Raw genomic sequence first — 21,152 nt, forward strand, 5'->3', positions numbered from 1 at the left:
ATTATTGGTCCATTAGACCTATGGGCTGCATCCTTGAAGAAAATCATTAAACGTCTGTTCTGATAAGCTAACCCGTGACAGTGACGAACTTCGAATTGTGCTGAGCTGAAGTGGTAGACTTCAGTGAGTATAAGCAAGTCAAGCCAGTGAGACTTACCACTGGCCCTTCTGCAAGCCTTGAAGGGCTAGCACCCCTCACTGGATCCTGATCTTCGGGGAGGCAGACCCTCCCAAGGGAACGTCGCCTTTTCCCACCGCCCCCCACCTTCGCTGACGTGCTGATGGAGTTCGAGACAGCCCTGGAGAGCCTCCAAGAGGAGTGCGGCTGTCCCTTGTGCCTGAATTACCTCAAAGACCCAGTTACTATTAGCTGTGGACACAACTTCTGCTATGCCTGCCTCAGCAGGTCCTGGAAAGGTCTAAAGGGTGCTTTTCCATGCCCTGTCTGCCAAGTTTGCTTTTCGCAGAGGAAGTTCAGGAGGAACCGCCAGCTCCGTAACCTGGCTGAAATAGCCAGGAGTCTGAAGATCCGAGGAAGCAAGAGGAAGAGTCCGAAGGTCTGCGAGAAGCACCAGCAGATTCTCACCCATTTCTGTATGAAGGACCAGCAGGTCTTATGCAGCCAGTGCTCCGTCTCCGTCAAACACCAGAGGCATCACATTTGCCGCATTAAGAAAGTGGCCCCTTACCACAGGAAAATTTTAGAAAGCAGCATCGAGCCCCTGAAAAATAACGTGGAACGGGTTGAACGAATAATAGTCCTGCAAGGCAGCAAGTTGCTGGAGCTGGGGAGGATGGCAGAGCAGAGGAAGGAAGCAATATACTCTGAATTCGAGCAGGTTAGACAGTTTTTACAGGATGAGTGGGAGGCTAGGCTGAGGGAAATGGAAGTTGAAGGGTTGGGCATTTTATCAAAGCTTAGTGAGAGCTTTGCCAGTCTTTCAGACCATGCTTCCACATTAAAGCACCTCCTGGGGGAATTGCGGGACAAGGGCCTGCGTTCCAACGCGGTGCTCTTGACCCGCGCTCAGGAGCATCTATCACCGGCATCGAAACCTGAGGCGTCCCGAAGTCTTCTCGTTCCGCTTAAAGGAATACGGATTCAGTCTCCCTCCACTGTATTCTGGCCTGGACAGAGTTATCGAGCGATTTCAAACAGATGTGCATTTTGATTTCGACACAGCCCATGTTCAGCTTGTAGTTTCTAAGGACAGAAAAATCGTGCACTTTACTACAGACAAACAACATACCTCTGATAGCCCTCAGAGGTTTACTTTCTGCCCTTCTATCCTGGGCTTTGAGAAGTTCGTTTCTGGCCGTCATTACTGGGAGGTGGAAGTGGGGAGCAAACATGAGTGGACTGTGGGTGTGTGTGAAGACTCTTTTCCCAGGACCTGGCAGAATCACCCCTCGCCTGTTGAAGGCCTTTGGGCCATTGGACTGTACTCCAGGACTGAGCATGTCGCATTTGGCCCCATGAGAATGCAGGGAATGCCTGCAGCGTGGCCCAGTAAGATTGGCATTTTTTTGGACTATGAATTAGGTGAAGTCTCCTTTTACGATAGGAATAATAATTCTCTCATCTACAGGTTTAATGATGGTTTCAGCAATGCCATTTGTCCCTATTTTGATACTGGATTAAATTCTGTACCTCTTAAAATCTTACCCATACCAGATCATGAAGGAATATAAATTATTCTGTTTTAGGGCTAATTTAGCCAATAAAAATCTTGTAATTTTTTTTATATTTTCCTTTTTAATCTCATCATGTTTGGAATCTAAGTTTTACCAGTGGAAACCAGAATGGATTTATTGATTTATTTTTATTTATTTCTATATATTTTTTTCAAGGTAGGGTCTCATTGTGGTCCAGACTGACCTGGAATTCACTATGTAGTCTCAGGGTGGCCTCTCAGTGGTCCTCCTACCTCAGCCTCCCAAGTGCTGGGATTAAAGGCTTGTGCCCCCATGACTGGCTTTCAAAATGTTTTTACGGAAGAAAGTACTGTGACCTCTGGTCACTCTCTGTTACCACCATTTCTGTTTAGGCACTACGATTTGTCCCTAAAGGGTGGGCATGCTCCCTTCTTGAACTTCATATAAATTGAATCAAAGGTCCAGGATAGTAACACTTTGAAAAGCGTTCAGCTAAGACTAGTGGCTCGCACATTTAATTTCAGCACTTGGGAGGCTAAGATAAGAGATCTTTGTGAGTTCAAAGCCAGCCTGGGCTACAGAGTGAGTTCCAGGTCACCCTGGGCTAGAAGGAGGCCCTGTTTCAAATTTAAAAAACAAAAAAAGATTTTAGATGGCTTAGTGATTAAGACATTTGCCTACAAAGCCAAGGGACATAGGTTCGATTCCCCAGGACCCACGTATGCTAGATGCACAAGGGGCACATGTATCTGCAGTTCGTTTGCAGTGGATAGAGACCCTGGTAAGCCCATTCTTTCTCTCTCTGCTTGCAAATAAATATTTAAAAAAACAAAGGTGACCCAGGCCAGGCATGGTAACACACACCTTTAATTCCAGCACTTGAAAGGCCGAGGTAGAGACTACATGATTTGCAGGATTTCAGGTCAGTTGGGCTAGAGTTAGAGATCCTACGGGAACACACACGTCTTGTCTTCAGTCCCAGCACTTGGGAGGCAGAGGTAGGGGGATCAAGATGAGGTCCAGACTACCCTGAGACCTCATAGTGGATTCCAGGTCAGCCTGAGCTATACAAAACCCTACCTTAAAAAGTCAAACCAGGCAGGGCATGGTGGCGCATGCCTTTAATCCCAGCACCCGGGAGGCAGAGATAGGAGGATCACTGTGAGTTCGAGGCCACCCTGAGACTGCATAGAGAATTCCAGGTCAGCCTGAGCTAAAGTGAGACCCTACCTCATAAAACAAACAAAAAAAAGTCAACCTGGCTGGAGAGATGGCTTAGCGGTTAAGCGCTTGCCTGTGAAGCCTAAGGACCCCGGTTCGAGGCTCGGTTCCCCAGGTCCCACGTTAGCCAGATGCACAAGGGGGCGCACGCGTCTGGAGTTCGTTTGCAGAGGCTGGAGGCCCTGGCACGCCCATTCTCTCTCCCTCTATCTGTCTTTCTCTCTGTGTCTGTCACTCTCAAATAAATAAAATAAAAAATTAAAAAAGTCAAACCAAAACAATAAATCCAAAATGAAAGCTGGGCATGGTGGCACATGCCTTTAACCCCAGCACTCCGGAGGCAGAGGTAGGCAAATGGCTGTGAGTTCAAGGCCACCCTGAGACTACATAGTGAATTCCAGCCTGGGCTAGAGTGAGACCCTACCTCGAAAAACAAAAAAAATTTAAGCCTTTAATCCTAGCACAAAGTCCATGGGCTGGAGAGGTAGCTCAGCAGTTATGGCGCTTACCTGCAAAACATAATGACTGGGTTCAAGTCCCTATTACCACACATCTGGAGGTCCTGGCATGCTCACTCTCTGTCCCTCTGCCTGCAAAAAAAAAACATACAACAAATGCCCTGTTGACACCCCCCCCCCCCCGTGATCCCAGAATATGGGAGGAGGGAGTGTGGGTGGAAATGGCAGGATTAGGAGTTAGCTACATAATAAATTGAAGTGATCTGAGCTGAAGACCCTATCAAAAAAACCCCAAAAACCAGTCGGGGCTGGAGAGATGGCTTAGTGATGAGAGATGGTTAAGGTTTGCCTGCAAAGACAAAGGACCCACATGAGCCAGATGCACAAGGGGGCACACGCATCTGGAGTTCCACTGCAGTGGCTGGAGGCCCTGGCACGCCCATTCTCTACCTGCCTATTTCTGTATCAAATTTTTTCTTTTTTTAAAAGAAAACAGTGGTAGCCGGGCGTGGTGGCGCACGCCTTTAATCCCAGCACTTGGGAGGCAGAGGTAGGAGGATCACCATGAGTTCAAGGCCACCCTGAGACTACAGAGTGAATTCCAGGTCAGCCTGGACCAGAGTGAGAGCCTACCTCGAAAAATCAAAAACAAAGAAAAACAGTGGTGAGGTAGCCCCGTTGGTAGAATGCTTGTCTAACATGGCAGAAGCCCTGAGTTTGGGATGGAGAGAGTTCAGTGGTTCAAGATACTTGCTTGAAAGCCTGACAGTTTGGGTTTGACTGCCAAGTATCCATGTAAAGACAGATACACAAAGTGGCGCATGCTTCGGGAGTTCATACGCAGGAGCAAGAGGTCCTGGTGCACCTGTTCTCTGTCTCCTTGCAAATTAAGAATTTTTTTTTTTGGCTTGTTGAGGTAGGTTTTCACTCTAGCTCAGGCTTACCTAGAATTCACTATGTAGTCTCCGGGTGGCCTCAAACTCAGGTGATCCTCCTACCTCTGCCTCCCGAGTGCTGGGATTAACGGCGTGTGCCACCACACCCGGCAAAATAAAATATTTTTAAAAGGGCTGGAGAGATGGCTTAACATTGAAGGCATTTGCCTGCAAAGCCAAAGGACCTTGGTTCAACTCTCCAGGACTCACATAAGCCAGATATACAAGGTGGCATATACATCTGGAGTTCGTTTGCAGTGGCTTAAAGGCCCTGGCATGCCCATTCTCTACCTCGGTCTCTGTCAAATAAATAAATAAAATATTTAATATATATTTATTTATTTTAAATGAAGCCCTGAGTTTGATACCTAGCACTTTCAATTAGGATATGGAGGTACATGGGTACCATTCCAGCACCCGAGACAGGAGAAGAGGATCAGAAGTTCAAGGAGCCGGGAGTGGTGGTGCGAGCCTGAAATCCCAGTACATGGGAGGCAGAAGTAGGATTGTCATGAGTTCCAGTTTGAGGCCACCCTGAGACTACACAGTGAGTTCCAGGTCAGCCCGGGCTACAGTGAAACCCTACCTCAAAAAATAAAACAAGCTGGGCGTGGTGGCGCATGCCTTTAATCCCAGCTCTCGGGAGGCAGAGGTAGGATCACCATGAGTTCAAGGCCACCCTGAGACTACATAGCGCATTCCAGGTCAGCCTGAGCTAGAGCGAGACAGTACCTCAAAAAACAAACAAACAAAAAAAAAAAAAAAAGAAAAAGAAAGCAAAAAAAAATCCTGATAAATGTGATTACTGCTGTGAACTATTCTACCAAGTTTTACAGAAGGAAGATGTCATAGGGACCCTCAGCTGTAGCTGGTTGCCCAGGAGCACAGAAGTTGTGGTTTGAGTCAGATGTTCCTTTGTAAGCTCGTGTGTTTTGATTGCTTGCTCCCCAGCTGGAGGCAGTTTGGGAGCTTGACCCTTGCTGGAGATGCACTGCTGGGGGTGGGCCTTTGGGTATTAAGTAAGCCAGCTTCCCAGCTCTTCTGCTTAAATTTAAGTGAACTTGCGGAGACTGCAAGCAGAAGCAACGCTTTTCTCCTTGTCAGCTGCTTTGGGTTGAGTGGTTTGTTCCAGCGAGGTGAAGGTAACCACAGAAGGAGGTGAGCGTTTATTTATGTATTGGTTTTTCGAGGCAGAGTCTCACTGTAGCCAAGGCTGACCTGGAACTCACTATGTAGTCTCAGGTGGCCTTGAACTCGTGGCAATAAGGTGAGGAATTTTTAAAATTAATTTATTTGCACTTGTGTGTAAGGGCCTCTTGTTGCTGCGAATGAACAGCAGACACTTTTTGTGTACCTTTCTTCATTTTCTTTGCTTTTTTTTTTTTTAACATTTGGCTTATGTTGTTGGCTTGGAATTTGAACCAGCAGTAAGCAGGTGCTTTTAACTTCAGAACTTTAAAACCATCTTCCCAGAGATGAGGATTTTTTTTTTTTTCTTGTTTGTTTTTTTGAGGTAGGGTTTCCCTGTAGTCCAGGCTGACCTGGAATTTACTCTGTAGTGTCAGGGTGGCCTCGAACCCACGGCAATCCTTCTACCTTTGCCTCCTCGGTGCTGGGATTAAAGGCATGCGCCACCATGTCTGGCTAAGCCTGAGGATTTTTTTTTTTAATTTTATTTATTTATTTATTTGAGAGCGACAGACACAGAGAGAAAGACAGTTAGAGGGAGAGAGAGAGAGAATGGGCGCGCCAGGGCTTCCAGCCTCTGCAAACGAACTCCAGACGCGTGTGCCCCCTTGTGCATCTGGCTAACGTGGGACCTGGGGAACCGAGCCTCGAACTGGGGTCCTTAGGCTTCACAGGCAAGTGCTTAACCGCTAAGCCATCTCTCCAGCCCAGCCTGAGGATTTTTAACTGGTATATGAAATAAGGGCTCTTTGGAACTGAGCATTTTTTCTTTTTTTGGTATTTATTTTGGTTTACTAGCTGGTGAGATGCCCATAGTGGCATATGGATCTGGAGCTTGTTTACAGTGGCTACAGGCCCTGGAATGCCCATTCTCTCTGACAAATAAATAAATAAAGTTGAAATAAAAAAATTTAATTGCCACTAAAATTCAGGTGCTAAAGCATGTTCAGCAAGTATTTATACACTGAGCCATTTCTCCAGCCCAGTGCACTTTTTTCAAATATAAATCCATTGACCACTGTTTAGCATATTTCCAATAAAGTAAATAATATACAGTTGGGTAACATTCTGATACTACAAAGTTATCTTCCTGGGTTCTGCTGAGCCAGTATCCCAAATGCTGAAAAGATTTAACCTACATGTAAGGAATGAGTTAGGTTAAAACAAAAGAGCACCCAGGTAAATATATTATCAAATTTTGTTTACCCATTTATGCTAGCTGGTCCTAAATTGCCAATATTTATTTATTTATTTATTTTTCTCTCTCTCTCTCTGTCTCTCTCTCTCTTGCTTTCTTTCTTTTTCAAGGTAGGGTCTCACTCTAGCCTAGGCTGACCTGGAATTCACTATGTAGTCTCAGGATGGCCTTGAACTCAATGATTCTCCTACCTCTGCCTCCCAAGTGTTGGAATTAAAGGTGTGCAACACCATGCCTGGGTATTTTGAGTTTTTTTTTAAATTATTTTTATTATTTATTTGAGTGAAAGAGGTAGAATAAGAGAGAATGGGCACACCAAGTCTTCCAGGCACTGAAAATGAACGCCAGATGCATGCGCCACCTTGTGCATCTGCTTTATGTGGGTTGTGAGGAATTTAACTGTGGTCCTTTGGCTTTTGCAGGCAAGCACCTTAACTGCTAAGCCATGTCTCCAGCCCCTATTTTTTTTTTTTTTTTTTTTTGAGGTAGGGTCTCACTAGCTTAGGCTGACCTGGAATTTACTATGTAGTCTCAGGGTGACCTCGAACTCTTGGAGATCCTTCTACCTCTGCCTGCCGCATGCGGTGATTAAAGACATGCGCCACCTGGCTGTTTTTTTTTTTTTTTTTAGGTAAGGTTTTACTGTAACCCAGGCTGACTGTGAACTCACAGCAATTTGCTTACCTCTGCCTCCTGAGTGCTGGGATTAAATGATTGCCTATGCTACCACACCCAGCTGGCCTCAAACTCCTGATCCCCTTTCTACCTTCCAAGTGCTGTAAATCCAGGCCTGTGCCACCATATTGTTTATATGCTGCTGGGGATCAAACTCCGGGCTTGCTGCGCAGAGCCTCATTCTCCCACTGGGCTATTGCTCCCAGCTATCTTCTGGCTAACCTGCATCCCTAACCCCAACTTCTCATATAGTCCAAAGTGATGTGGAACTCAGTATGCAATTGAGGCTGCCCTCGAACTCTGAACCGTCTTCCTTCACCTCCGAAGTGTTGGATAGGCAAGCACCTACCTCCATTCCTGTCCCTAAATTAAAGTTACATTATGTTTCTAAAGATTAGATACATGCTGCTAATCTTATCTGCATATATAACATTAAAAATACTTGGAGCTGGGCATGGTGGCGCACGCCTTTAATCCCAGCACTTGGGAGGCAGAGGTAGGAGGATTGCCATGAGTTCAAGGCCACCCTGAGATGACAGAGTTAATTCCAGGTCAGCCTAGACCAGAGTGAGACCCTACCTCGAAACCCCACCCCCCCCCAAAAAAAAAAAAAACCCAAAACAAAACAAAACAAAAAAAACCTTGGGTTTTTTCCAGGTAGGGTCACATTCTAGCTCAGGCTTAAAAAGATTAATTTTTTAAAACTGATTTGCTCGACTGTGTGTGTATTCACCAGGGTCTCTTGCTGCTGCAAACAAATCCAGCTTTATGTAGGTGGTTGGGGAATTGAACCTGGGTTGGCAGATTTCTCAAGCACTACTGAACAATCTCCCCAGTTTCCATACTTGGTTTTTAATTTTTTTTAAATTAATTTTAAAATTTTATTTATTTGAGAGAGAAGGAGAGGCAAATAGAAAATGGGAGTGTCAGGTCCTCCAGCCACTGCAAACCAACTCCAGATGCATGTGCCATCCTGTGCATCTGGATTTACATGGGTCCTGGAAAACTGAGCCTGAGTTCTTTGGCTTTTCAGGCAAGTGTGTTAACCACTATGCCATCTCTCCAGCCCCATACTTTTTTTTTTTTTTTTTTTTTGAGGTAGGGTCTTGCTCTGGCCCAGGCTGACTTGAAATTCACTGTGCAATTTCAGGCTGGCCTTGAACTCATGGCAATTCTCCTACCTCTGCCTCCCTAGTGCTGGGATTAAAGGCATGCGCCACCATGCCCGGTCATACTGTTTTTGAAGGTAAGACCAACAGACTGGACTTTTAAAGCTGGGAATTGGTGCACCAGGGCCTCTAGACACTGTAATCAAACACCAGGCACATGTGCCACTAAGTGTGCACGTACAACTTTGTGCTTGCATCACCTTGTGTGTCTGGCTTATGTGGGATCCAGATAGTGGAACATGGGTACTTAGGCTTTGCAGGCAAGTGCCTTAACTGCTAAGCCATCTCTCCAGCTCCCCCTGTACATGTTTTATATATCATTCTATCTTATACTTATCTGTGAATTTGTGTGTGTGGATGTGTTTATGGATTTGTTTTGATGACAAAAGATTTATTTAATTGAATTAAATTTTTGGTTTTTTTTTTTTTTTTTTTTTTGAGGTAGAGTCTCATTCTAGCCCAGGCTGACCTGGAATTCACTTTGTAGTTCCAGGGTGGCCTCAAACTCACAGCAATCCTCCTACCTCTGCCTCCCAAGTGCTGGGATTAAAGGCGTGTGCCTTCATGACCAACTGAAAAATATTTTTAAAAATATTTATTTATTAGAGAGAGGGGGTGGGGGAACCCCAAGGCCTCTAGCCACTGCAAACAGACTCCAGATGCATGTCTCACCATGTGTATCTGGATTTACATGGGTCCTGGAAAACGGAACCTGAGTCCTTTGGCTTTTCAGGCAAGTGTGTTAACCACTATGCGATCTCTCCAGCCCCATACTTTTTTTTTTTTTTTTTTTTTTGAGGTAGGGTCTTGCTCTGGCCCAGGCTGACTTGGAATTCACTGTGCAATTTCAGGCTGGCCTTGAACTCATGGCAATTCTCCTACCACTGCCTCCCTAGTGCTGGGTTCTTAGGCTTCACAGGCGAGCACCTTAACCACTAAGCCATCTCTCCAGCCTGCTATGTAGGTTCTTTATTGTTTTGCTGAACACTTGTTTCTCCTTTGCTGATATTAACAGAAACCCTGTTGATTGACCTGTCCGGTGTTCCAGTCTGGAATTCCCTCCTTGGTTGTCTATTTCCATGCCTTCTCCCAACAAAGGACACTAAGTGGCCAATCTTGGGTTGGTGTGAACGTGGCCCAGCAGCACAGGGTTAGGAGTGCCTGACCATTTGCCCACACAGAGAAAGAATCACTGGCAAGCAGGGCCCCGTGTGTGGCAGCGGCGGAGCCAGCCTCCAGGAGGGCGCGCACTCCAGCCCCTCACTTCCAAGCTCCCGAGGATGGCCAATGAGCTCTCCGTGGCCGAGCTCCAAGCAGAGGCCGGATGCTCCATCTGCCTGGACTACTTGAGTGACCCCGTGACCACTGAGTGTGGCCACAACTTCTGTTACTCCTGCATCCGCCAGTGCTGGGAAGGTCTACAGGAAGTCTTTCCCTGTCCCACCTGCTTCTCCCATTGCAGTGGTCAACTCAGGATCAACACTCAGTTACGCCAGGTGGTCAGTGTTATCCAGCAGCTGCCCGCCTCGGAGAACAACATGAAGCAGCTGTGTGAGAAGCACGGGGAGGCCCTAGACCTCTTCTGTGAGGAGGACCTGGAGCTGTTGTGTCCCCAGTGCCGGCTCTCCTCCGACCACCAGCATCATGACACGCTGCCCATCAAAGAAGCGGCCATGCGATACAGGAGGAAGCTAAAAGGCTACGCCGAACGTCTGCAGGAGCAAATCAAAGAGATTGAAATACAGTGTGAGTTGCAGGTTTTTAGATCTATGAAGATCAGGTTAAATATGAGAAATTGGAAGAAGGCGTTAAAATCAGAATTTGAAGAACTTAAGCAGTTCTTGGATAGGGAAGAAGATGTAATGCAGGCCAGGCTACATCTTGACGAGAAGGATATTAAAGAAAAACTAAAGGAAAACAGAAACCTCCTGTCTGCCCACGTGGCCACAATAAGGAATATGGTGAGTGATATCAGAGAGAAGTGTTTGCAAGCAGACATGGATTTCCTGAGAACTGCCGGATGTATTATCAATACCTACGAAAGCATACAAGTGCCGGAGGTTTTCTCATACGAGTTAAGAAAGGAGAGTTGCCGTTTCCCTCCACATTATTGTAGCCTGCAAAAATTGATCAGCACGTTTCAGGTAGACGTGACATTGGACGTTCAAAATGTGCCCCCTGACGTTGTCATCTCCGAAGATCGGAAAAGTATGAAATTAGCAGAGGAAACAAACGCATCCCCTGACCTGCCTCCTTACTATGTAACTGTCCCGGCTCGGGAGGCGTTGAGAAGTGGGAGATACTTTTGGCAGGTGGAGGTGCGCGGCTCGGGGAAGTGGCGCGTGGGTGTGTGCTACCAGTCGGTCCGCTTGGGCGGTTTCACGGCTCCGGGCGACGGCGGCAGCTGGCAGATCCAACAATCCACCAACGTGCCCGGGGTAGGGGAGGTGAGCCGGGTCGGTGTGTTTCTGGATTCTGAGCTTGGGGACGTAGCCTTTTATAATTTGAACAGTAGATCCTGTCTGTGTGTTTTTACGGACACATTTACAGAAGACCTTGTCCCTTTTTTCTCTATTGAATGTTCTTCAAAATCTCTTAGCATCAGCATTGTCAAGGGGGAATGAACTGCCTGGGTGACTGTCGTCTGTGTGGTGTTTTTAGAGGGTACTGGTAATAAAGGTTCTAATTGCACTTTGCTGTGTGAAATGGTCCTGGATTCTCGCTTTTTTCCGCAGCGTTGACAGCAGCCTGGGTGCTCCTTCTACAGCCCAAGTGGAAGGCAGGAACTCCCCTAAACCCAATGATCTCCCTAAAAGTTCCATCTCGTTTTTCCTTGCATCTATTTGGTAACCAACCACCTTGCTCTCCCCACAACCTGTCACTTTGAGTAATTTGCTTCATATCCCATTTTTTTTTCCCCCAAGGTAGGATCTCACTCTAACCCAGGCTGGCCTTGAACTCACAGTCATCCTCCTCCCTAAGCTTCCTGTTTATGTCCAGTTTATTTTCTCTTTAAGGTCAGGTCTCATGTAGACCAGTTCAGGCAAGAGTGGCTGGCTTCTCCAGAAAACAGGCACGCCACTATTGCACCAGTTGATACATTTGGCCTGTCTGGCCAATCTTAAGGCTTGCAGGGTCCACTGCTGTTTAACACTGTTGAGGCCTTTTCTCTTCCAAAGGGCTGCATGTAGCATAGTTCTTTCCAAGGTGTGTGTGTGTGAGTGTGTGTGTGTTTGTGTGTGTGCGTCTGTGTTTTGGAGGTAGGGTTTCACTCTAGCCCAGGCTGACCTGGAATTCATCATGTAGTCTCAGGGTGGCCTCGAACTCACTTTTCAGCTTCCTGTCAGCTAATCGGGAAGGCTACTAGCTCAGCTCCAGCTGGATTTCTCCCACCCTTTCTAGAGGTCAGCCTGGGCTAGAGTGAGACCCTAGTTCAAAACAGTTTGAGATTGAGCGTGATAGAAAGAGGTGGATTGAATGGGCATGCCATGGCCTTTAGCCACTGCAAAGCAACTCCGGACTCATGCATCACCTTGTGCATCTGGCTTTACGTGGGTACTGGGTAATCTAACTCTGGTCTTTAGGCTTTGCAAGGCAAGCGCCTTAACCACTGAACTATCTCTCTAGCCCTACTTTGCCCTTAATAAAAACAAAAAGGAGCCGGTGTGTGGCACACACCTTTAATCCCAGCACTTGGATGGCAAGGATCACTGAGTTCAAGGTCACCCTGAGACTACATGGTGAATCCCAGGTCAGCCTGGACTAGAGTGAAACCCTACTATGAAAAACCAAAAAAAATAAAATAAAAAATAAATAAATAAAAACAGAAGAATGCTGTATACAATACACATTGATTCAGTGAAGAAACCTCCAAAAACATCACGCCCATATTGATTCATTAATAGAAAACAGGTCAATGGAACTATTGTCCCTCCCTTGTGTTGGAAATCAAATTCAATACCTCACACATGCCTGGCAAGTCCCCTCCCACCCCATGGGTGACATTATAATCCATCAGAGCTATCATGGGAGATATTGGCTCCCCGACTGTGGAGAGACAGCTGTTATGCTCGGATGGGTGACGGGGCCGGCCTTGCAGGAGTCTGGGATGGTGGTGCAGCAAGCTGCCCTGTTCTGTCCAGGCTGGCGGGGTCACCTGCCATGGGGTCTCAGCATTGCCTTCCTGGCTGCTGGGGGAGACTGGAAAGCTGTGGCCTGTCACAACTGGGATGCTCCTGTGTTCATGTTCCCAATAGCTGGGAGTGTCAATGCACACCCATGTAAGGGAAGTCGCCGGGTGTGTGGTGGGGGTAATGGAGTACTGCGTCAAGAGTCAACACACAGCATGCACGAGGCTGCGGTGCAGAGTCCTACAGTGCTTCCTGAGCGTAAGGCTGATGGTCCCAATCCCAGCCACGCACAAGTTGGGCCAGGTGGGGGGGTATATACCTGTAATTATAGAACCTGGAAGGGAGAGTCAGAGCCGGGTGTGGTGGCGCACACCTTGAATCCAGAGGCAGGAGGATCGCTGAGTTTGTGGCTACCCTGACACTACATAGTGAATTCCTGGTCAGCCTGGACTAGTGAAACCCTACCTTGGGGGAAGGAAATTCAGGACTGGGTGGAGCAGCGTAGGTGAGCGACCGGTGGCGTGCCCTTTGGCGCCTGAGGCCTGGGCGGCGAAGACCGACGGGCCTCCCTCCGCCGCCGTCCTGCACCGTCGCCTTCTTGCAGGCGTCCGAGTGACGGGCCCGGTGAGCAGGAGCAGGAGCGGCCTCGGTCCTCGCTCCCGCCGCTCTCCCCTCCGCGCTCTCCCTCCGGCCCTCTTGGTCTCGCTTCGGTCTCCCTCCCTCGTCCGCCCCGCCCGGCCGTCCTCCCCTCCCATCGTGGCCCCTCTGGCCGCCGCCCCGAGCTGAATTTCCCTTGGCTGCTGCAAGCCAAGCCGGGGTTGGAGCGCCTGCAGGCGGGTCACGGCCATTCCTGGGAGGGCAGGCCGGCCTCCCTGCAGCCGCCTGCCTGGACATGACGTTTGCACGAGGTCTGAAGAGGAAATGTGATCAGGAGGAAGGTGGGGAGGGCTTTGCCAGTGTCCCTTCCTATAGTCTGCAGCGGCAGTCACTTCTGGACATGTCCTTGGTCAAGCTCCAACTATGTCACATGCTGGTGGAGCCCAACCTCTGACCCTCTGTCCTCATCGCCAACACAGTCCGGCAGATCCAAGAGGAGATGAGCCGGGATGGTGTGTGGAATGGGATGGTGCCCCAGAACGCAGAACCGGCACCTCTTGACCGCCTGGTGTCTACAGAGATCCTATGTCGCACTGTGAGGGGCCCGGATGGGGAGCACCCTGCTCCTGAACTGGAAGAAGGCCCCTTGCAAGGCCCAGCTTCTGAACTTCCCACAGTCAACTCAACACATGGGCCAAGGAACCCTCAGAGTAGCCAGCCTTTGGGAGATGGACAGCCCTCAGGAAAACAGAGGAAGCTTTCAGAAGTCATTGGACCAGATCTTTGAGACGCTGGAGAACAAAAATCCAAGCTCTGTAGAGGAACTTTTCTCAGATGTGGACAATTCCTACTACGACCTGGACACGGTATTGACACGGTATTGAATGATGAGTGGCACCAAGCCGGGCATCTGCAACGGGCTGGAGGGCTTTGCTGCAGCCGCCCCACCTCCCAGCTCCACCTGCAAGTCTGACCTGGCGGATCTGGACCATGTGGTTGAGATTCTGGTGGAGACCTGAGGGGGAAGGCCCCTGACAAGGACAAGGTCATGCATCCTAAACAACATCTCACGTGTACTGTACCCACACCCACACACAGCCAGGAACCCATTCCTGCTCACTTGTTGATTTTAAAAATATCTTGGGATGATTGTTATTAGCAAGGGCTATAGCTGCTAGGCCTGTCCCACTCTCTGGGAAGGGCAGAACAGAAGCTGTCACCAGGAACTGGAGCTCACTGAAGGCTTCTTGGGCCTGGACCAGGTGACATTCACAGCCCTGAGCTCATTTTCCCTGTTGCGTCAGGGTGGTGTCACATAGGGATGGCAAGCCACAGCTGAGTCCAGTCCTTTTTTAAAGTAGATAGATGACCTTTCTAAAATTAAGTTTTCTATGTTTTGACAATATTTTTACTTAAGATATATATTTTTAAACTTTTTATACTTTAGATCTTTTCAACTATTTTTTTAAAAGTATATTTTTTCTACAAACATCCTTTGCTGCTATATTAGAAACATTTACAACTTAAAAAAGTAAACCTGGTTTAAGGTTAAATTTGGAATTTTTTGTTTGTAATGATCTTTTCTACACTCCTGAGGCAACAGTGTACGTGTGTTTGGATTTTTCTTCAGTTTTGTGTGGGACCCTGCTCCGCTCCATCATGTTCCACATTCCAGGAGAGTGGGATGGATTAGAGTCAGAGGCATGCACAGCTATCTATCCTACCCTACTTCCTTCACTATGTCTGCTATGCAGCCTTGTTCTCCTGGACTTCATTGTGCGTGATGGCTTTATTTATGCCTATTTATATGTAAATGCCACCGAAGGTCAAAAATCTGCCTGTTGGTCTTCAGACTGGGGTCTCAGGTGGTACCTTCTATTTGATTCCTAGAATGGCCCTGTACTGGTTGTCAAGAGGGGAGGCCAAATGTGCAGACAACATCCAACACTATGTGTTTCATGCCAGGGAAGCTGCTGGGTAGCAAGCATGTGTGCTTGGAAAGCAAGTATCCCATGCACCCTTAGGCTGAATAATGCCTGTGCTTGCACCATTGAATTGGTGCTAGAACATTTTAAAGATACACTTGAGTTTAAAATGAAAAGGTCTGAACTGTATTCATTGTATGGCCCCTTGATCCTGGTGTGGCTGCACCAGCTGCTTGTACTTCCAGAGGGTCCTTTTGCCTGCTCAGACGTTGGACTCTCCCATGTCCATGTTGCCTGCTTTTCTTGACTTCCCTATTTCTGAACCTCAAAGGTTTGTTTCTTGCATATGGCCATTTTTTAAAAAAAATACCAACAATGTAAACCTCACTTTATTAAAAAAGAATTATCCCACAAGCAAGAAAAAAAAAAAATTCAGGACTGGAGAAATAGCTTAGCAGTTAAGGCACTTGCCTGCAAAGCCATAAGGACCCAGGTTCAATTCTCCGAGACCCATGTAAAGCGAAAGAGATGCATGCATCTGGAGTTTGTTTGCAATGGCTAGAGGCCCTAGTGTGCCTATTCTCTTACATGCACATATCTGTCTCTTTCTTTCTCTCAAATAAAAATTTAATAAGATTCAAAGTTGGAGGATTTCTGTGAGTTCAAAGCCACCCTCACACTACATAGTAAATTCCAGGTCAGCCTGGCCTAGAATGAGACCTTTAAAAAAAAAAAAAGCTGGGCATTGTGGTGCATGCCTTTAATCCCAGCACTTGGGAGGCAGAGGCAGGAGGATCGCCTTGAGTTCGAGGCCACCCTGAGACTACATAGTGAATTCCAGGTCAGCCTGGGCTATAATGAGACCTTACTTGAAAAAAGAAAAGTACCACAATAGATTTAGTTAGCATTTGTTCTTTTATTTTTATTTATTTGCAAGGAGAGAACCAGAGCCTCTTGCCGCTGAAAACTAAGTCTAGATGCATGTGCCACTTTGTGATCCTCTTACCTCTCTTTAGTGCTGGGATTAAAGGCACGTGCCACCACGCCAGGCCAGTTTTTCTGTCTTAATTGACTAGGATTCTCTGCCTGGGCCTTTATTTCCATGTCCTGGGGAGACTGAGGCAGGGAAATTGCTTGGGCCTGCCTTCGAGTATGTGTGCTAAACCACCTTCTATCACTGAACTGCCCCCTGGGCTCCATTACTATTACTTTTTTGTTTCTGAGGTGGGGGTCCCACTCTAGCCCAGGCTGACCTGGAACTCAATCTGTCCTTAGCATTGTCCCAGGCTGGCCTCAGAGTCACAAGGAACCTCCTCTATCTTCCTTCCAAATGCTGGGATTAAAAGTGTAGGCCATCACACCTGGCTTTACTAACATTTTAAAAGAGAGACCTCTTTCTGGGCGTGGTGGCACACGCCTTTAATCCCAGCATTTGGGAAGCAGAAATAGGAGGATTGACATGATTTCAAAACCACCCTGAGACTACATCGTGAATTCCAGGTCAGCCTGACCTAGGGTGAGACCCTATCTCGAAACAAACAAACAAAAAACCAGTTCTCTTAGCTGGGGATGACGGCCTATACCCTTAATCCCAGCACTCAGGAAACAGAGGTAGGAAGAGTTCCTGAGGCCACCCTGAGACTACACAGTGAATTCCAAGTCAGCCTGGGCTACAGCAAGACCCTACCTTGAAAAACCAAAAATAAAAAAATAGGAGCCAGGCATGGTGGTGTATGCCTTTAATCCCAGCACTGTGAGGCAGAGGTAGGAAGATTGCTGAGAGTTCAAGGCCACCCTGAGACTACCTATTGTAAACCAGATGCATGAGGTGGCACATGTGTCTGGAGTTCATTTGCAGTGGCTGGAGGCCCTTGCCTACCCATTCTCTCTCTCTCTCACTCTCTCTCTCTCCTCTGTCACAAATAAATGAAAAAGTAAAAATAAAAAGACCTCTTATGCCTGGCATGGTGGCACACACCTTTTTAATCTCACTACTTAGAAGGCAGAGGTAGGAGGATTGCCATGAATGAGTTCCAAGCCACCCTAAGACTACATAGTGAATTCCAGTCAGTCTAAGCTAGAGCAAGACCTTATGTCAAACCCTCTCTCTCCCCCCACCAACAAAAGACCTCTTATATCTCAAAGATACACCAGAACTCATGGTGATCCTCTGATCTCTGCCTCCGAAGTGCTGGGATTAAAGGCGTGCGCCACCCTGCCCAGCTTCTAGCCATTTTTTTATATAACGTTAGGCTATATAGCAAGATCTTGTCTTTAAAAACAACCCCCTAGGCTAGGAAGATTGCTCAGTGGCTAATGACACTTACAAAGTCTGTTGGCCCTGGTTCAATTTTCCAGCACTCACATAAAACTAGACGCAGGGGCTGGAGAGCTGGATCAGTGGTTGAGACACTTTGTGAAGCCTAACACTCTGGGTTTGATTCCCTACTATCCACATAAAGCCAGATACACAAAGTGGTGCCTTCATCTGGAATTTGTTCACAGTGGCAAGAGGCCCTGACATGCCCATTCTCTCTGCCTCTTTTCTCTCTTTGCTTGCAAAAAAAAATAAAATATTTAAAAAAAATAGACTAGCTGACAGAAAGCTGGAAAAAGCTATACTGCATGCAGTCCTATGGGAGACAGAAGTCATCAGTGAAGATAAACCACAGTGGACACTGCAAGCCTAAAGTTTGGCCAACCAGGCCAAATGAGCAATAGTGGCATGTCTGTTATGGGGTAAACCAACTACTCTCTAATTGGACTGGAGGCCCACTCCATGAGAGGGAATACATGCCTGATACTGAAAACCTATTAAAGGGAAGTCATGAGCCCTAGGGTGTAACACCTGCTGGTGTCTGCCTTAAATGCACATATTATGCTCAGCAAACTGCCCAGTGAGAACTTTTTAAAAATTTTGAATTTAAAATTTTAATTTATTTATTCATTTGAAAGATAGAGAATAGGTGTGCCACAGCCTCCAGCCACTACAAACTCCAAATACATGCATCACTTTGCATCTGGCTTATGTCATGGGTCATGGGGAATCAAACTTACGTACTTTGGCTTTGCAGGGACTAAGCCATCTCTCCAGTCCCATTTTTATTTATTTGAGAGAGAGAGAGATGGGTACACCAGGGCCTCAAGCCATTGCAAACGAACTCCAGATGCATGTGCCACCTTGTGCATCTGGCTTGTGTGGGTCCTTTGGCTTTGCAGGCAAGCACCTTAACCACTAAGCCATCTCTCCAGCCCATGGTGAGCACTTCTCCCAATGTTCACACCCATAAATTAAGACTACTCCCACTTTTAGTTAGAGAACCTTCTCTTTTCAGATGGTGGTGACCTTGGGATGACTCAAAAGGCATCACGGTGCTGAGAAGTGATAGAGGAGTGCTCAGCATTGAATTATCAATATCACACCTTCCAAGGCTCAGGGTCCATTGCAGAAGAGGTGGCAGAAAGAATGTGAGAGCCAAAGGAAGGGTAGGACTCCTTAAAACGTGCTCCTCCATACACAAAGTGGCCTGGATATCTATGACCTCACAGTGCCTGACACTACCTACACAAGACCATCACAATAGGAGGAAAAGATAACATCAAAATAAGAGAAACTGACTGAGAGGGGGGAGGGGATATGATGGAGAGTGGAGTTTCAAAGGTGAAAAACATGAAAAACAGTGAAACTATATATTTATTTTTTTTGTAATTATTTTATTTAAACAATTATGAAACGTATTTAAAATTGACAGAAGTTTGCACATGATGCAGTTTCTGTCCATCCTTCAACTAGATTTCCCCCCTATGTTAAAACTGCATAACCATGGTGTGTTTAGCTCGTGACCCAACTAACATTTGTATACTATGAGGCATGTACTTTCGCTGGGTTTTCCAATTTTGATGATTTGTTCTCTATCACCTGGAATGTCTCAAGTGCTAATGAAACTGGTAAATGCATACGTAGGCAAGTCAAATATGCTCATGCTCAAAGTTGTAAAATTACCGTCTTCAGAGTTCCATGATGTGCTGACTGGGCTAATTGAGTTGCTTAAAATTACATTTTTATACTCTTAAAATTTCAGAAACACATGGCAGTTGATGTCCACATCTATGAATCTACAGCACCTGTCATTATTAAAACAAAATGAAAAGCATAAATTTCCCTTACTGGCCTAAGTTATAGAAGTGTTCGTAAAAGCTGTTAGCTGGGCATGATGGCTGAAGAAATCCCCAGCTTTCAGAAGGCTTGGAGGCCACTTTGGACTGCATGGTCAGTTTTAGGACAAGGTAGGGGAAGGGCAGGAAAGGCGATGGAAGGGATGTGGAGGAAGGCAAGGGAAGGGAAGAGGAGGAAAGCAATGTCACAAGGAGCTCATCCTTCTGTCACTGGAAGGACAGAGGTTTGGAATCCTCTCCAACGTGGAAATAAGGCCTCAGTGCTTCTGAAAACTTATCCCTGAAAGAATGGATGTGAGTCCTGTCACTCAGGTTGTAGAAGAAAATCACACCCAGCTCGTAGTCCAGGTAGATGCCAATCCTGCTGGGCTTCTCGGCGAGCTCAAGCGCGACGGAGACCGTGTGCTCAGCCACGTAGGCGCCGCCCCGCCGCCGAAGCACCCAGCGGCGACTCGGGCGCCCGTCCCCGTCCCCAGCGGGGTCCTTGCAAAGCCCCACGGCCCACTCGGCCTTGTCGCCCACCCGCACCTCCCAGTAGTGCCGCCCGACGCCGAAGCTCTGCGCGCCCAGGACGGCGGCGGCGGCGGCGGCGCAGCGCTCGGGGCGCGCTGGGCTCCCGGGGCCGCCTCGCCCGGGCTTCAAGCAGCAGCGCACGGACTTCCTATCCCCGGAGACGAGCAGGGGAGGAGCTGCCGTTTCGGGATCCAGAGTAATCGCTTCGCGAAACTTCTGTCTAATTGCCTGCAGCGTGGAGAACCGGGGAGGCAGGCAATACCCGTGCCTCGTGAACTTGAAGAGATAGAAGGCGGGGGGCTGCACGTCCTCGCACCTGCGGAAGAGGCTCCCGACGCCCATCAGCAGCTCCACGTCGGGCGTCACGCTCTTCTCCGACGCCTCGGCGAGCAGCGCTTCCATCGCCGACACGTGCTGCGCGAACCGCCTCGTGCAGCCGCGCAGCTTCTGCACCATCTCCCGCTCCTCCCTCCCCAGCCTGGACAGCACCGCCTGCTGCTCCCGGTCCACCAGCTGCTTCAGCTGCTTGCACTCGGAGCACAGCTTCGTCCTCTCGCTCTCCATGGTCTCTTGCAGCTGCGCCTGGCGTCGGGCCTGAGCGGCGAGCGCATCCTGAAGCTCCGCCACTTGCCTGTTCAGAGCCTGCATGTAACCGTGGAGCCTCGCTCGGTGCTGGGAGGCGGCTTCCTCGATGAGCCTCACGGGGTGGCCCCGGTGGGCCGGCAGCCACGGGCACAGCGCGCACAGCAGCTCCAGGTCCTGCTCGCAGAAAAGGGTCAGGGCCCGGCCGTGCTTCTCGCACTGTGGCTTCTCCTCCTGGGTCTTGCTCAGCTGCCCGTGCAGCTGCCTGGCCCTGGCAAGGATCCGCCGCAGCTGCAGGTTGCCCGTGAGCGGGCTCTTCTGGCACTGGTAGCGGCACACGGGACAGGGGAACCTGCCTTCCAGATCTGCCCAGGACTGCGTGATGCACGTGGAACAGAAGTTGTGGCCACATTCGATCGTGACAGGGTCTGTCATTTCACCCAGACAGATCTGACATTTGGATTCTGCCTGGAGATTGGCCAAGGCCTTTTCCAGCGCCATCCAGCTGGGAAAGAAGGCCTGCACTGAAGTGGGCTTTCTTCTGACCGACACTGGGATACCTTCCAGGGACAAGCAGATTCACTCTCAGATTGCACCGGTAGCCAGAGTGATGTCTTGACAGCACAGGAAGTGACTGGCCCCTGTGACAGTCTGTCCAGTCGAGTTCCACCCAAACTGCAGCTGGTCTCAGTCCGATTCCGTAACCGACTGAGTACGAAGCCACGCTCA

The 21,152-nt window shown here is 48.2% G+C and overlaps 3 protein-coding genes and 1 pseudogene across 3 annotated transcripts; 3 read left to right on the top strand and 1 right to left on the bottom strand.

The window, feature by feature from the left end:
* The first annotated feature begins 281 nt into the window (after window positions 1-281).
* On the top strand, window positions 282-1,692 carry LOC123453683 (tripartite motif-containing protein 60-like). The gene is given in 2 exon segments (XM_045131295.1): window positions 282-1,028; window positions 1,030-1,692. Coding segments are annotated over 2 exon segments (1,410 nt in total).
* An 8,088-nt stretch (window positions 1,693-9,780) lies between these two features.
* Window positions 9,781-11,241, top strand: LOC123453684 (putative tripartite motif-containing protein 75). Its single transcript, XM_045131296.1, has 2 exons — window positions 9,781-10,947; window positions 11,236-11,241. The coding sequence occupies exons 1-2, from the start codon at window positions 9,781-9,783 to the stop codon at window positions 11,239-11,241; spliced, it is 1,173 nt and encodes a 390-aa protein (XP_044987231.1).
* A 2,242-nt stretch (window positions 11,242-13,483) lies between these two features.
* LOC123453713 lies at window positions 13,484-14,310 on the top strand (annotated as a pseudogene).
* Window positions 14,311-19,535: 5,225 nt separating this feature from the next.
* On the bottom strand, window positions 19,536-20,924 carry LOC123453685 (putative tripartite motif-containing protein 75). The gene has a single exon (XM_045131297.1). It carries the CDS (start codon window positions 20,922-20,924, stop codon window positions 19,536-19,538), a length of 1,389 nt encoding a protein of 462 aa, XP_044987232.1.
* Window positions 20,925-21,152: the final 228 nt, after the last annotated feature.

This window comes from Jaculus jaculus, chromosome 12 (genome assembly GCF_020740685.1).
Source record: "Jaculus jaculus isolate mJacJac1 chromosome 12, mJacJac1.mat.Y.cur, whole genome shotgun sequence".
In the NCBI taxonomy this organism is placed as follows: Eukaryota; Metazoa; Chordata; class Mammalia; order Rodentia; family Dipodidae; genus Jaculus; species Jaculus jaculus.

Excerpts from the sequence above, each read along its gene's own strand:
- LOC123453684 (XM_045131296.1), top strand. The coding sequence starts at position 9,781 with ATGGCCAATGAGCTCTCCGTGGCCGAGCTCCAAGCAGAGGCCGGATGC.
- LOC123453685 (XM_045131297.1), bottom strand. The coding sequence starts at position 20,924 with ATGGCGCTGGAAAAGGCCTTGGCCAATCTCCAGGCAGAATCCAAATGT.